Genomic DNA, 16888 nt, shown 5'->3' with positions numbered 1-16888 from the left:
TAGAAATAGCTGCTGCATCCAAAGCGAGAATCAAAGTGAATGAATCAGTCAAAGTATCAAATCACAGCGTTCCAGAGCTTGAATGTCAGCTAGAGTGGATTCAAAGTGACAATTTGGATCTAATCAATGATGAATAAGCAAATGTGTGCGTTTAACCCAAATAAGTGTTTAACCCAAATAAGTTTTGCTGCAGTACAAAAAAAATCATCTATTATCATGTTTTCTGATGTATGTCTGTACTTTTGTTTTATTTCATTTAATATTTTTTTTAGTAACATCGAAAAACAGACAAAAAACTCTCCAAATGTACAGCAGCACACCAAAGCAGAGGACTGAGAGGAGCTGGTGGTGCCAAGTCCCTCCCCAGAGTGAAATTTAACACAGAGTAGCTGCGGCACTGGAATGCAACTATTCACTTCTACTCTGGCGGTGAGCTTAGGGACACTGTGCACTACTATTGGACACTTTCCTGAATTTCAGATTGACCTGTGTGCCTGTGTGTAAAAGGCTGACCCCTGCATGGGGCTTGAAAATTTAAATAATTTCCCTACGGGGTATTAATAAAGTTGATTTTTTTAAATTTCATATTTATATATTTTTTGTCACTTTTAAAAAAAAAAAATCATATTACAGTACTATGAAACTAATTCCATTTGTTTTCATTAAAACACATGAAGTAACTTTTTAATCATTGCTTTTTTACAGAGTAATTCTGTTCTTATCCTAAGGAAAGTTTTATGTGAACTAGATTCACGTCTCTCGGGAAACACAGTCCTTCTGTCCTATTTATCCTCCGTAGACTTACAATAAATGCAGCAACTGCTCATTACCTCACATTACTTTGATACATGTTCAGGATGAATTTGACCTTGGAATCAATGAAAAACAATCATATACAGTAGTTTCCATCTTTCAACAATAAGATTTTATTTTTGATGATATCACATAAATAAAGCCAAAGCATGCATCAGAAATCACAACATTACTCCTATATTCTACGATTAAGGCATGGCTCCATAAGTAGTTTCTAATGTGCATGACACATTTGATCATAAGGAACCTATAACACCTCTGTCTTCAGGTAGTTTTTTGTCCTGTGCCTCAATTGTGGGCTATTCGGCACACTTGGTGGCCTCTGGTCAAAGTCACCCATGCATACAGCTACAAAGACAAGGGTCCCTCCGATAATGAGAGCCAAACCTCCAAACCATCCAGAAAACATTGCCTCTCCATATTCCCAGCGTGGCACAGCGTCAGGAAAACCTTGGTCCCAGAATTCCACCACAGTTGTGTAGGCTACAATAGAGACAGGAGTCAGAGTGGCAAGTCCCGACATCCAGGACAGCACCCCGCCGAGGATGAGGAGCCTTCTCTTCAGGCCTGGCTGCCCCACGCACATCTCAACCCCCTGCAGTCCTGGGAAGATGGCCAACAGAGCCAGCCCCCCCATGCATATAGACACTAGCATGAGCACCCTGGAAATCTGCAGGTCCACTGGTAGTCCCATGACAGACTCGTAGGCCTTGCACTGAATTCCCACCTCCTCAGTATAGAGACAGGTGTGCCACAGTCCAGAGAACCAGTTCTCCACTTCATTTAAGTCAGAGTTCATTGTTTTCCAGAAAGGAAGGAAGGTGGTGAAAAGAGAAGTGACCAACCCCCCAAATATCACAAAGAGCGCTGTCCTTTGCATGATTTTGGTTGTTAGAAAAACCATTATCTTCAGCTGCTGTGCTGTGAATCCTGGATCTAGTCAGCAGATCTGCACAACAGGTTTCAGAACTAGAATGTCTCTGTAGCCTGTCCCACCCACTGAGGGAGAAGGACCGACCCGGCCAACCCACTCATTCAGCCACCTTAATGAAATGCATGAGATGTGGGAGATTATCCAGGATGGTGGCACAACAGACATATTGTTTTGTTTCAACGTTCATTATCATCGCAGTGAATAATGACCTCTTTTTTACGATGAAACCCAATATGTCCTTTGGGATTCTGGGCTGTGGGCACATGTGTAGACGTATTAAATGAAACATGAACAACTTGGACATGGGGTACGTGCAAAAAGAGGAAGAGAAATAAAGAGCCACTGGTTTGATTATTAGTTTGACTATTAGAGTCAGTCTCATACAATTGTAAAGACTTGACAAAAGAAAACTTTGTTCCACTTAAAGATATTTACGCTCTAATGAAACTGAAGGATGAGCTTTTGATGCTCTACGCGTCTCAAGTATCTGGACTATGAATGCAACTTTTTGTTCATTGCAAAAGTGCTTGAAGTCCAAAGGACTCCGACAAGCAGTACAACTACCTGACAGAGAATTCAGTCCAATGCCTCAACACTGACTCAATGTGTTTTTCTTCCAACCTTAAAAAAAGCTCCACAAATGTAATCATCAATTTAAAACAGTACAAAGACATCAACATATTTTCTTTGTACATTTATTAAGGCTTAAATACATGAAACAGTGTAATTTTCTAATAACAGCATATTGATATCACTAATACACTTTGCTCTATTGTACTGATGCAGAGCGGATGTCTGTTAGTAAAGGTAGGAGGTGTCAACAAAGACGTGTCCCAATGAAAATAACAATAACTTCAGAACAGAGACATTATTTTCATATGATTTTGATTCCTTACATTTAAATCCAGACGCACAAATGAAGTAAACAGATTTAGATGAATAATCCATTTTATATTGTATACTTTGTGCATAAGCAGGTACGTTCAAACAAGACAGCTAAGGACAACACATTTCCTCCATGTCATGAGCATCAACTATATTCAACTGCATATCGATTTCAAATGCAGCAGCAATACTGTGCAAAATAAAACCTTAGTCTTTGTTTCTTCTGGGTAATCAAAATAAATAAATGACACACTGAACATCAAGTGGATTTTTTTAGAGTACCCATTGTGACCAAGAATCACATTACCTCATGGATTTCATTCCTCATTCAGATTCAGAAATGAGAATAATTTGATAACACATTAATAAAATGGGTCTGCACATGCAGAAATGAAAGTTTGCGTGTTAAGGACGAGGGAATGACTGGAAGTAGGTGGAGCAGTGATGAATGGCTCCAGAGAGGAGGAAAGAAACTCCATCTTGCCACCATCCTAAATGTCAGCGCCCATCTCAGCACGCTGTTTGTCTGATATGTGTGAAGCTAGAGACTCGATGATGTCCAAAAGCAGCAGCTGGCTGAGAGACCGCAGGTTGGGAAGCTTGGATACCTTTGGGAAGGGGAGAAAAAATAATAATTGAAAACTGAGAAAAATAAAGACTTGACAAGCTGCACTTGATTGCGCATGCATGCAAAATAAAGATAAACAAAAAGAAGCTTAACAGAAACTCTTAAACACCAGTGAGGGAGGGTGAGAATTGAGTGCTCCACTGTGCGTTTGAAAAACAATGAATAATCAGCGTGGCACTTTGACCCCAAACATTACACGATGAGGTGCTTGTACAGCCGGTCATGCTGTAAACAATCTCTTCTTTATGCAAAAGATGGCAGGCTATCAACCAGGAGGCCAAAGGTGGCAGTCTCCTGCAAAGACGATTAGCCTACAGGGTTATCTCAGCTGCAGTGAGTGGGCAGCAAAACCCCAGGGCTGCGGATACAAGCCCACCCACCTTAATGAACTGGTGGACAATAATGTGCAGGCAGTGCCTCTTCATGTCCAGAGCCTGTGTCTTATCAGCCGCCTCCAGAATCTGGAAGTGGACAAAAGTGAAAGTGGAAGTGAATGACTTAATGACTCATGTAGCTTAGCAAAAAATAGAAAAAAGAAAAAAAAAGAATAGGAAGCACTGAATTTGTTCATCGACCCATAAAAACATAACTGCTGTACCTGTAGAACATTCTCCACAGTGACGTTCATCTCAAGATTCTGCTTGCAGTAAGCCTGCAGCCTGTTGTTGGAAAACCCATAATAGTATGGGGCAGCAAATAGGTAGCTGTTTATCAGGGGGGTCAAGGAAGTAACACAAAAACCTTCACTCTTGTTGTGGTCCATTCCATCGAGAAATTTGGTAATTTGGGGTTTCCTGTGTTTTTTTGCCCAACTAGTCAGTGGTCCATTTTAACTACCCATGCTTTGATACAATTTGAATAAAATTGAAAATGAAAAATAATTCTTTTTATTTTAAGTATAAATACTATATAGAAGTTTTAAATTCTGGTATCAAGGCATAGCCATTGAAAAGTAATTCACAGCAGTTCATTAGGATGCAGTTCCTGTAGCGGCCACCAGGTGCCTCATTTGCATGGAGCTCCACTTCTAACTCGGAACCATTAATACATGGAGGCTAACATGATGCCAGAACTTAAAACTTCACCTCATGACTTTTTTCTTTACTTTAAATTTCCACAACAAGGACAAATTTATATCCCAGACACACCAAATTATTTATATTATTTCATTATTGGGGCAGCAGTAGCTTAGTCCGTAGAGCTGGTCGTCCAATGATTGCAGCACAACTCCCGAGCACTCTACCCCCCACCCCCACTGCTGGCCACAAGCCCCTGTGTTACGGGCCAGTACAAACTATATATATACTGTATATGCAAGTGATTATAACAGTGTCTGCTAGAGTGTACTAACAATTTCCCTATGGGAACTAATAAACTATATAGTATTTCTATTCTATTCAACTGCATACAGAGATCCAGAGGCAGCAACTGAACCAACAAATCTGCTATGATGTTAATATCTGAGTAAATTTGAGCTGAAATCTGATTTTGAGATTAAATTGAAAAGTTCCTTAAGAAACAGAAAATCAAAGGATTTTAGAGAACTGAAGAAGTAAAAGCTACAACAGATAAACGTTTTGATTTTGTTTTGACTGACGAGTCTCTCAGCTTATCACACTTCTAACCAGTAGTTGTCATTCTAGTGGCCTAAGCAAGACTTTTCATCTGGTTGTAAAACTCTCAATTCAAGAAGGATACAGAGAATCTTCTGGAGGCATGTTGACGTCACCATAGTAAATGTAACGCAGCATGGACTCAAAGGCTTGCTTGCTTGGAACCATCTCACCAATGGAGATGTTAACCTGACCGTCCTCGGGCATGAAGGAACGAAACATAGCCTCAAAGTAACTGGGGAGTAAAAATGGAAATGTCAAAATGTGACAAACATATCACAAAGTCACAGTGTCACAATAAGAATTTAGTCATCACCTTAACAGGTTCGTAAATTATCAAACGATGCAAAAGGCACTGTGGTTGCTGGTTTTTGGAATTACAACACAAATGAGAGCAAAGAACTAACAAAATTCCACATTTCTAAAAATGTCTTACTATTTCATTGAAACTTAAAACCTGCATTAACAATGATAGTTAAACCTGGGCCAGTAGGATGCGTGCGTTTCTGTGCATTTTGGTCATATAAATTGGTCAAAATATAAAGGGTCAGTTTTCTTTCAAATGTTAAAAACCACATCATAACCCTGCCCTTGTCTCTACCTGGATCGGGCTGCCAGTATAGCTTTATGAGCAGGTCGCGGGTGTCCATCTAACAACAGGATAATGTCGCAGAACTCCAGGCCACTTCCCTCCAAGTAGGCCTTCATGTCCTGAACCAGAGAGGTCCCAATGTCCACAGGCTGGTCTGAATACAACCTGGGCGGAGGCTGTTGCTTCCGTCGCACTATCTCCACAATCAGCGGGGTAGAAAGACGCTCAAACTCCTTCGTCATGATGACCTGGTTGAAGTGTGACTCCTTCACTACAAAATTAAGGCAATGTTCCTAGAAGAAGAAATTATTTTTTAGTATGAATGTGAGGATAACTAATTATTTCTTTTCTTCCCAACACCTCTCTTAACATACGGCAACAAAAAGTTCAAATCTCGTGAAAATTAACTAATTTAAACCACTGGAGGGCAGTAAAAACTAGAGTTGACAATGGGGTTAAATTTGTCTCCGTTATCCAGACCTACCTTGAGCTGGTCCAGTTGGAGCTTGTTGGCATTTTCACAAACACTGAGAACGTTCTGTAGGTCCACAGACGCCTCGATGTACTGTACACACAGCTGCTCCAGGCGGGAAAGCTTAAAACTAAGGGCCAGTTTGTAAACATCCATGATTAGTAGGACATCCTGGACATGACCTTTAGACAACAAGAAAAGAAATAGTTAGCCCTTTTCATTTCACCTTATTTGGAATTTCTGCAGTTACAATGTTAAAAATGAGGAGGAGGTACCTCTGCGTGGGTACTGGATTTTGTCTGTGTAGAGGAACTGCATTAAAACTTCAAACGGCTGGGCCTCAGCTTCCCTGATGAACACCTCCAGCATTGGCTGTCTGCCTGATGGCCTGCTGCCCGGTGAGGTTTCCTTCGGACCTCCAGCTGCCCCGTCGTCACTTTCCTCACTGCTCTCCTGTTTAGTCTTCTGCACACAGATTGCATGACACTTTAACATGGGTCACTTTGTTTAACATTCAGTATCCTCTGTGGCACTGACCTGACCAATACTGTGAGAGTCAAGATCATTTAGGAATTTTACGATCAAGTTAATTTGTATCATCCACGAAGCATGAGTTTTGTGCAATTAAGTATAAAGGCTTGATTTTGGTTTCAGCTGTATACATATTCCTTTGCTCAGTGGAATTAAAGAATGTTTGGGCTCTAACCTGACGCTGCCTATCCGAGGCTTGCAGAATTTTTTTTCGCAGCCACTGGCATCTTGCCGTCACAATGGCAATATGGCCCAAAACTCTCTCCTCCCTCTGTAAACAACAAAGCACAAGAGTCAGACCAGAAAAATACCTGAGTTTGATTATGTGAAAGTAACTTTGCATCAGTTTTTCACTCAGCTCCTAGTACATACCAACCATGAAAACCCACCTCACCCAGAATAAACTCCACATCACAGAACTGACGATTCTCCCACAGTTTGCCATAGTCCTCATGCAGAGTACACTTTGGGTAGCAGGAGAACTGAGGGGAAACTTCTATTATTACACATCTAACCTTTGACATATTCAGATTAATTTATGGTAGTTAAATAGAACATAATTATTAAAACTACTACACAAATGTGTTTAATACCAACCTGGAACCTATACATTTCTCCACTGCGGACATTGTTGTCCACAGTTCCACCAAAGATGTACATTGCATCTTGAATCACAGCAGCAGCATGAAAGAGTCTCCCACTGGGCATCTGAGCAGAGGGATATAGAGAAATACAGCCTTTGAACACAGTTTTATCGTATATTTAAAAAAAAAAAAGCACACTTATATGATTAGACCACTTCCTTATTTTAATGACATGGTTCTGTTCAAATCTTAGTTTCATACCTCACTGTCCATACTGGGGTGGATCACCTCCCAGGTCTGAGAGTCTACATCATAGCAATGTAGTTCATTTGGGAGTGTGTTATCAGCAGCACCTCCAAATACATACAAATGGCGATCAAAGGCCACCATAGTGTGACCGTACCGTCTCTGGGGAGGTGGAGGTGAGCCCCGCAACAAGTGTTCAGTTGGAATGCGTGTCCACCTGAGAAAAGAAAATGACTATTCCCATGCAATGCTGACAACTACAGGATTGGTGACATGAGTCTTCGGCCCAAGCAAAGGTAGGACTCACATGTGACCCTGGAATTCAAATTGGAAGAGATTGTTGGTTATCTTGGCTCCACTTTGACCAGAAAACACAAACATCTTGTCTCTGCACACAGCTACAGGGAAGTTGCAGCAAGATGGAGGAATCTCACCACTCTGATCGATCTGATGGAACAAAAGAGAAAAAAATCTTAGCACATAAAAGACATTGCTGGAGTCTGTTCTATTCTCAGTGCTCTTCTGGTCATAGTATGATGAAATTGATCAAACTGGCCTCCTCCCAGCATGCATGTTCTCGATCTTGCAGACTGATGGTCCACATGTCATTCAACCTACAAATTAGGAAAGTAGCTATTAATATTGTATAGAAAGATTTTATTCATCGCAAGAATTTTTTTTTAAAAATTAAACATACCTAGCATTTCCATCATAACCAGCAAATATCCATAGTTTGTCACTATAGACAGTGGCCCCATGTGCAGATCTAGCCACTGGCAAGCTGACACAGAGACAAATTCAACATATTAATGTATATTGAATCAAAAATAAAATGGATTGGTTTAAACATAAGTTAGTATCCATGAAGTTTATCTGAATGGTAAAACAAACAAACAAACGTAATGTGTTTTCATTTAAAAAAAATTATAAGTCAACAACAATGATTTTTAAAATTGCTTGTAAAAAAAACCCCCCAAAAAAACACTTGTGCCACAGACAGGTTTATAATTACCTCCCCTCTACTTTCCATTCAGTCCACTGCCCTGTTGCAAACTTGTACTCAAAAAGATCATTTTTGTTTTTCAAGTTTGAGTTAGAGTAGATGTCACCAGTGTATCCCCCTGAAAAACATGAAGTCATGAATTGTATGATCAACATCAGCTTAGTTTAAAATATGAAGAAAAATTACACATAAGTATAAAGAACATAAGCTCGACAAAGTTACCAAAAACAAACATGCTGCTTCCATACACAACAGCTGAATGGTGATATCTGGGAGCTGGTGGAGTTCCAGTGGTGAATGCTCTGTGATGATGTACACACACATACACAGATACAAAAAAAAAAAATCATTACATAAATATTTCTTGTATTTGTTTATTAATATATTTGTTGTAATCTTACCGACACCATGAGCAGTCCTTCACATCAAAGCGGAGCAAGTCATTCAGCATGTTCTTCCTATCAGTTGACATATAAAGGCATGAGATACGGAGGAAAACAAGGACGAGAGGGGATTTGCCAGTGTGCTACTCACCCATTGTCTCCCCCAAACACGTAAATGGCATCCCTGTATGCCACAACGGTGTGTTTGCTGCGCCTAAATGGAACAATTCAAGCTCAACATTAATCCCATACAGCAAATACGCAGATGTAGTCGGAGTCAGTCGGACACAACCGCACCTAACTCTGTTCATCAGCTGACATGTTACCTTGCACCAACGAACTCATCACACGGAGGAAGTCTCCTCCAGCGGTGAACAGTCTCAAAAGGGCCAAAGTTGAGTGTCAGATATTCCACGCTGTCGGAGCAACTGTGGTCGAAATCAACACTCGGGGCCACTTTGGTTGATTTACAGGACATTGTTGCTAACTCGTCCAGCTGAATCATCGCTCAGGGCCACTCATCTGTAGAGACGTCCGCTGTTAACTCCATCTTGAAATCCAGTACTCCAGACTGACACTAACACTGGAATTACCTGTTTACATAAAGTTCTTTTATTTACGACAGAGGATTCTGGTCTTCTAGCTAACGCTTAGCTACTGACGATGCTACCAAGTAACGATCGCCTCATAGCTTGTCCACGTTAGCAAGCTAGCTCTTGTAGCGATGCTAACTTGCGAAACAAAACAAAAACAGCTAACAATTAGAGCAAAAAGTACACGATTAGATACTCAAATTATATACGTTTTTTCCGTTACAATGCTTCAGTTAATATGTTTATTAACTAGATGAGCTGGCAGACAGTAATTAGCCACAAAAATACCCTTTTTTTAAGAAGCGGAACAAGAGTTCTGTCATTAAAGATCTCAGGAAGCTACCGACGCCACGCCCCCCAGCGCGAGACTCCACTTCCTGTACAGAAAAAAAAACTTTATTAAGTATTGAGAGATTATAAGAACAACTGGGATTACTCACACATTTTGGGTAGTTTTTCCACGTATGAAAATAAAACAAACAAACATTGTTTTTCTCCTTATTTACTTTTAACGATTATCTTGAATTAATTCACAGTAAAAACAGAAACAACACATCTATGAAGTTACTGCCATAAATTTAATCACTTCTCCCCGATGATATAATAATAATATATAATATTTTTCACATTTTACAGAAAAACTTCTGCACAGATTGTTATAAAAATTTAGTAGAAGGGAAAAGAAGGTAACAAGGAAGAACCCTTTATTTTTAAAAGTGAAGTTGGTTAACGGAACATATTCAGGAAACAGTTTTTTATTATTATTATTTAAGAGATTTTTTTATTTAATGTAGTGGAAGGGTAGTTTATGTGTCAAAGAATGAAGCACCATTTTTTAAATAAAGCGGTTGATCCATAATAATTTAATTTACTAAACTATCGGCCATCAATGCAATATACAAATACGATATATACTGTACCTGTATCTGTGTTTAACTGTTGTGACATTTATTGTTATTACAAGGAATACTCATCTGGGGCAGAAGTAGCTCAATGCTTTCCTTGAGAATGGGTGGTTTGTTTTGGTCCGCACCTAAAATCTTTTCAGCTTATTCCAATATGTTGCATTCATTCATGTTTATGCATAAACCAAAAATAGCCTTGCTATGTACTGTATTAGTGATCACACAGTGAGACAGATAAAGTTGTCAATTTTATGAATCGGACAGAACATTCAATACATGTACAATTACATGCACTTGTAATTTCATTTTCAAGATTATCATACATTTCCAGTGAAAATGGGGGCATGCTTGATGGACAAAAACAGTAAATTACAAGTAATAAATAAATGAATTATTAATTTAATCAATTACATATTTAAACATTATTAACAAAGGTGAATAGAAATACTAAATTGATAAATATCTAGGTGAATGTACAAAAGATTAAGAAATTAATGTAGTGGGAAGTGCATTAATATGAAATGCATATTGTATCTCAATTTAATTTAGTTTATTTATCCAGGCTAAGATAAACACAGCTGTGCAAACACAAATAAGTGGTGTGTAACACCGTCAGTTATTGTCATGGTGCCCTTCTACATAGGCTCTTATAACTTGGCTAACAAAGATATTTACTTTTGGCTGGCTATGCAAAAAAATCTACACTACGTCATCAATGATGCTGTCAAAGTGCTAGGTAAGAGAAAATATCATTAGGATTAACATTGCGGGCAAGAACAGAACTAGCGATAAAGGAAAAGCACCAAGGAGCAGAGAAGATGTATCAGATCATAAAAGAGAGAACTTAAGATATATTTCAGACTATCATATGCAACAAAAAAAGTAAAAGCATATTATTTTTCTTGATGATTTCATTATGTATTACCTTTATAAATTTACTGCATGTTACCCTTGTCTGTCCATCCTATATGATATCTATAAGTCCATATGTAATGGGGAGTGGCCCTAAAGTTGTACATCTCAAATTTGTTTTTGTTTTTTTATCTTTACATTTTTAGGCACATTTAAACAAAGGCACTTTTCTCACAATTCTCTCACATTCACCTGTGACAGAGTTTATGCTCTATCCACATCACATATTGCATGTTTCCAGCAAAGAGAGTATTTATCTCTTTCTGGGTTTTTTTGTGTCGCAAGTTGCTTCCCTGCCTTTTTGGAAGTGGGGTGTGGAAATATTTGTATTTGCTTATCTTTTTCTGAAATCGTAAAGACGCTAAATTTCTTAAACTAAATATATTGTTGTCTGAGATGAGTTTGTTTCTTTTTTAATTAAAGGGCTTATAAATTAGTGCTATACTTCTGTGTTCACTCATTTTCACCCTTCAACATTCTTGTCTAACAACATCAGAGAACAATCTGTACTCATCTGTAGGTTGTAAACTGTTCTGTAGATTTTGAGGTCTGTGTTTTGTTTTCGCAAGCACCCATCAGATAGTGTCGTGAAATCTGCAACACTTTTGGATTCCTCCACCATAAACAAAAATCTCTCTGCGTTTAATTGGCCCCTCTTGTTCCCACACCCAATCACCAGTTAATGATATCTCGGATGTGACCCCACAGCTTGGTGATCCACAGGTTCACCCCGAGTTCTGTTAGGTACTGAATCTCTGGCATCAACATCTTACGGCACAACTTCTGGTGTGCTTCGTCCATGTTCTTCTTCATGTTGTAGCCCATGATGGATTTCTCTCCAATGGGTTGCCAGGGCTGCATATCCACCTCTTGGATGCTGCTGGCATCAACAGCATGACCCCCCTCAATGCAGATAGACGCCATTTCTTTGTTCTTTCTCCTGAGCTCTGCAACATCCTCAGCCATCCGCTGACGTCCGTACGCGTCGACTTTCATCCAGAACGTTTGGTTGAAATGCTTGTAGAGCTTCCAGTCTATAGCATTCCACTCAATAGCCCTAGCCCTAAGTTCGGGGGTCAGTTTTGACACAGTGGATCCCTTGCGGGCGTTGAGCTTGAAGAAGAGCAAGTCATTCATCTTCCAGCAGAGGGCATGTTTTAGCAGGATGAGTGACTCCTCAAAGTATTCCACTAACATTACCAGCTGGAAACGCTCAGTGATGAATTTGATTCCCTCATCGACCCGCGGATCATCTAGCGCCAGAGTGTTGTCCCATCCAAAGTCGAAGAACAGCAGATTCTTGAGGTAGAAAGAGTTGAAGCCGTCTGGATCAAAGTACAAGTGAGGCTCACGCAGAAACTCAGTCATTTTGTCATCACCTGGAATCTTCCAGGTAAAGGGCACCAGCCGGCCAAAGTAGTGAAAGGATGATTCAAAAAGCTCTGCAGGGTCTCGCAGAATAGTGATGTAAGATGTGTCTGTGGGTAGAAGCTTGGCCACCTCTGGTGCATTGAAGCGCATGTGATTACAGATAACATTAAAGCACATCCCTGGTCTATAGTCTTTAACCTGGGAGCGCTGGAAAGAAGCTGGATAAAAGAAATCATTTCTGCTGTCTGGGAAGGCAAATTTGAGCCGGTGCTTCTCTCCAAAGCGGAAGAGGATGTTGAGGAAGGTGCTGCTGGCTGTTTTGTGTGTCTTCATGAACATGATGTCTACTTTAGGGGTACAGGTCTGGCCCTTGGATGGATGTGAGCTGTTTATGGATGATTGGGAGTGACCCTGGGCTGGACGATGGGCACATGAGTAAGGCACTGGAACCCTAGGTAGAAAAAAATCAAGAAATGAATTTGTTCATAATGATGATTTAATGTACTTTAGCTTGATCTCACATATAACAGAGAAAGGCAGGATATTTGAGAAGATGGACTCAAAATGATTCAGCATGTAGTGGCAGCGCACAAGCAGAGAAGAAACAGGAGAGTCAGGGAATATCACTATTGTGATCATACAACATCCACTACAAATGTTACCTCTAAAGTACTGTTAATTCATTGTTACAGAAATTTTAAATACGGTACTGTATATTTTACATGCTGTTCTTTCTTATTGTGTGCCAATAAGCCTTACTCAGGTGGACTGAACTGGATCTGTGGAGTGGAGAGGCAGTAAAGCAGGATCATGCAGCTGGTCAGGAGGGTACCCAGGATCAGGCCTTTGCATATGGACCTCCACTGCCTCCCTTGCTTGCCAGTCATGGTCCAACAGAATCAAACCTTTGAAAAGAAAAACATCGTCTTCATCATCCTCATCATTGCGAGCACATCTATTGTTATTCTCAAGACAGAAACATGAACAAGACTAAAGCAGGTTTGTTCTCTTGTATTTGGAGAGAGGCTTGGTGAATTTACTCAGATCATTTCTTGGAGATGAATCACAGAGTGTGTCAATATTTCTTCTGGAGTAAAAACCTCTAAATGCTGAAGGATCCAAAGCCAATAGCCTGAACCTCTGGTTGGCATTTTTTTCTTTAAAACAGAAACAAAATCACTTAATTTTTTTTGTTGTAAAGCTCATTGAAATACATTTTAAAGAAGAGTGCTATACAAATACAGTCTACTATTATTAGTATTTTTTGTTACAGTTATCAATTTCACTTTTTGCTATATTATGAAATAAAAATAAGAACACATCAGTTGGTAAGTATTATTATTCAAACTGCTTCCAAGTTTTACCAAATTGTAGTATTTGTTATAGGTATTCTGTATTTGCCTGCATCATGTTTTTGTCACACTTACTTTTGCCATATTTTTACTCTGCCACTCTTCTGCAGTCAAAATCTTTGGAACATGATTGTCTGAATTTCATTGTCCAGTGTTTCAAAATTAACACTCTGTCAGAGTTCATAGTTCTGTTTCCATGTCTTCTAGTTGGTTATGGGCAAAACGAGTTACTCACTAATGGTAGGTACAAAAACTATCATATTCTTGTCCTGCTCTGTCATCAAGTGGACTCTAAATTGAGGTGTTCAAGAATATTTACCAGCAGGGCAGCACATCCCATTTCAATTGCAGTACCCTTCATTGAGATTTAAAGCACAGATTCTATTTAAAATTATATGTTCAGCTGCAAAGTAAAAAACTTGTAACCTGAAATGGCAAACCCAGAGTTTCTCAGTTGCTCCATGAAATAAATATTTTATTACCGTGGAAAGTGATATTGCATCGTTGTCTACAAGTAAGATGACCCACCTGCTGACTCAGCAACACAAGATCCAAAGTGTCACTCGAATTTAAAGCATTATGTGATCAAGTGTGACCCCAATGGAGATGTGCTTGCATAAGCATGTTGTCAACATTGTTTGATGCTTTCATTGCAATGATATATAATATCTTAGGGTTTAAGTATTTAATTTAAATATTTAATGCCAAAAATCTGTCTGAAAATCAAATTTCAGTGAAAGTTTGCTGAACTTTACCTGCTTTGAGTGAGTGATCTACACCTTTAACATTTTTAACTAACTTGCTCTATTTAAAGCTCAATTTTGTTAAAAGTTTATAATGATAAACTTTTAAATTAATAATATTAGTAGTAATAATAATTATACACCTTTTTGTTTTCTATTTGTCGTTCAGATTTGCAGACTTTTGTGGACTGATTTAAAAAATTTTTTTAAAAATATATCTTCTTTCACTCCCCTGGAATCAATTTTTTTTTATAGAATAAAAAGTCTGAGAAGCTTAGAACTACTGTAGACAGGATAGTTGACTCGATGCAGCCATTTTTCAAGTCAATAAGATTGGGATCTGTTCAATCAACCATCAGGTTTTTATGCAAAATATTAACATAGCTACATCAGTCAAATATGTTAGGGCATTTATAATACTGTACAGCATTCCTGAAAGATACATCACCCATGTCAACAACATGAAATAAAATAACAGGAAAAGTGCCTTTAAGCTGTGGTTTAGTGCCATGTCTGAAAACAGAGGTTCATCACCTGGGCACCAGCAATGGATCAGTGAACTGTGTACTACGCTATGGCTTCCAAGATGCAAATAAGCATTCTGACTAGGAAAATTATTAGTCTTGTTTCAAAGCAGAGTTTGCACCTACAGGTGGAAGGGTAGTAATAACCAGTGTGCTTCATTTTTTTCTCCCCGTTTATGGAAATGGCTTTTATTTCCTACTACAGATAACTTAGGTTACACTACATTTTTCCATGAATGTGTTTGTGAACACTAGAGTTTCATTGAATGTATGATGAATTGTACCGGTGATCGCCTTCTGAAAATCCCAGCTCAGTCTTAAGTAGGAGTATCTCTATTTGGTGTCCAGTGTTTCATTTATTATTCATTTTTGAATTTTGTCCTGCCTTGCATTACGGCTAGTGACATCATGTTGGCTTGAGTTACTGCTGCGACCTGTGCTTTCATTTTAGGTTCAGTATTAACAGAGCATTATGCAAACATTGCTCTCTACACACAGCTTAAAAGTGCCACTTCTGCTCTTTGTCTGGACTTGCTGAATGGGCTCTTATCAGTGGGTAAGTGGGAGTTCTCTTGGAAAGTCACCATGTTGGGGGACATTTGTGCAGAGCCGGTTCAGTTCTTTCCACAAATGTAGGGGAAATTCTACATTTCTGTTTCGACAGTTGCTCACAAACTTGGGTTTCTGCTTGATAAATAGAGACAATGTTATTTTTTAGGATAGCTGATAAAATTGTTTGCTTGAGTTTTCCCTCCTCTTGTGAAATGTAGAGAATTACAACTTCATCCGTTTTCCTGAAATACTATTTCACCTTTTAAGCTTTGTGTATCGAAAGTAAAGCCTGACAACCTTAATCCTGAGTTTGAACTGAGTATCAAATCAAAATACACATTTTAAGAGCAATCAAAATAAAAGTTTGACTCGTAAAACTTCCCAGAATCTCTTACCTGAACACATGAATCCAATCAGAAATTAATGAACGCATTTCTTATCCAAGTGCATCGTTTTCTTCCTGTTCCTCCAGTTTCTGATGACTAACACAAGTGGACCTCCTCGCTGTCTGATCTCAACATACTCATGCTGCTCTCCAGACCCAGCAGAGTCCTGTGCTCCCCTTATCACAAGTCCCCTGCTCCAGCTCATTCATATGGTCGCCGCTCCTCTTCTCCTCTTTCTCTAAGCGGGCACACCTGATGCCTCCAGCTACCTGTTACCACCCCCACCCCTCATCAATCCCTAAAATGAAAAAAGCACTGCAGGGAGGTTCATTTACCAACCTGTGACGTCAGGGTATCTACTTGGGGACATGTAACGGGGAGAATTTTAAAAAGGGGGGGAGGCTGCATAGTCCGTACTCTGTGTCTGCATACAGAGGGCTATTGATGGCAGACACTGGAGTCTGAGATGCAAACTGATAGGAGGGGTATAAACAGAATAAAAAGAACAAACGCAGAAAGCCAGAGCACAAAGACTCTTATTGTACCACTCAAATGACGACTGCCGTCTTTATTGTTTGAAATGTTGACTGCACATTTGTATCGAAACAATCACATTAATGCGTAAAGCTTAAGCACATAATAATTACCTGAACAAACTATGCAGCCTGAGGTTTGGATTGTCTCGTGATAATGGAGTTCATATGCACAAAACCCTATGCAAATTCTAAATATTGAACTTTTTCTGCAATGTTTGCATTTGAAGTACAGTACTTTCTGCACTATAATGCACACCTTCAATGAATGGTCTATTCTGAAACTTTTTTCATATATAAGGCGCATTGAATTAAAAGGTGCACTGTCGGTTT

General features: G+C 39.2%; 3 protein-coding genes across 5 annotated transcripts; all 3 read right to left on the bottom strand.

Moving 5' to 3' along the window:
- Positions 1 to 1023: 1023 nt before the first annotated feature.
- On the bottom strand, positions 1024 to 2327 carry cldn26 (claudin 26). Its single transcript, XM_068311736.1, has one exon. The coding sequence runs from the start codon at positions 1715 to 1717 to the stop codon at positions 1061 to 1063; it is 657 nt and encodes a 218-aa protein (XP_068167837.1). The 5' UTR covers positions 1718 to 2327; the 3' UTR covers positions 1024 to 1060.
- A 99-nt stretch (positions 2328 to 2426) lies between these two features.
- Positions 2427 to 9618, bottom strand: lztr1 (leucine zipper like post translational regulator 1). Of its 3 annotated transcripts, XM_068310381.1 has the most exons (20): positions 9278 to 9618; positions 9011 to 9206; positions 8836 to 8898; positions 8703 to 8759; positions 8524 to 8603; positions 8311 to 8419; positions 7996 to 8079; positions 7855 to 7912; positions 7606 to 7745; positions 7314 to 7515; positions 7066 to 7176; positions 6858 to 6950; positions 6644 to 6739; positions 6213 to 6402; positions 5950 to 6119; positions 5475 to 5758; positions 4959 to 5108; positions 3859 to 3964; positions 3641 to 3721; positions 2427 to 3240 (listed from the first exon to the last, which is right to left on the bottom strand). In XM_068310381.1, exons 2-20 carry the CDS (start codon positions 9187 to 9189, stop codon positions 3124 to 3126), a joined length of 2370 nt encoding a protein of 789 aa, XP_068166482.1. In that variant the 5' UTR covers positions 9190 to 9206; positions 9278 to 9618; the 3' UTR covers positions 2427 to 3123. The 3 variants fall into 3 exon arrangements, with proteins under 3 accessions (XP_068166482.1, XP_068166483.1, XP_068166481.1); XM_068310382.1 differs by having other exon boundaries at positions 8982 to 9618; XM_068310380.1 differs by having other exon boundaries at positions 9011 to 9618.
- An 814-nt stretch (positions 9619 to 10432) lies between these two features.
- On the bottom strand, positions 10433 to 16403 carry gal3st1a (galactose-3-O-sulfotransferase 1a). The gene is made up of 3 exons (XM_068311092.1): positions 16032 to 16403; positions 13225 to 13370; positions 10433 to 12916 (listed from the first exon to the last, which is right to left on the bottom strand). The coding sequence occupies exons 2-3, from the start codon at positions 13350 to 13352 to the stop codon at positions 11767 to 11769; spliced, it is 1278 nt and encodes a 425-aa protein (XP_068167193.1). The 5' UTR covers positions 13353 to 13370; positions 16032 to 16403; the 3' UTR covers positions 10433 to 11766.
- Between the last annotated feature and the right edge of the window lie 485 nt (positions 16404 to 16888).

The sequence above is a fragment of the Antennarius striatus genome, chromosome 3 (genome assembly GCF_040054535.1).
Source record: "Antennarius striatus isolate MH-2024 chromosome 3, ASM4005453v1, whole genome shotgun sequence".
In the NCBI taxonomy this organism is placed as follows: domain Eukaryota; kingdom Metazoa; phylum Chordata; class Actinopteri; order Lophiiformes; family Antennariidae; genus Antennarius; species Antennarius striatus.
This window is presented reverse-complemented; position numbering and strand designations above follow the sequence as displayed.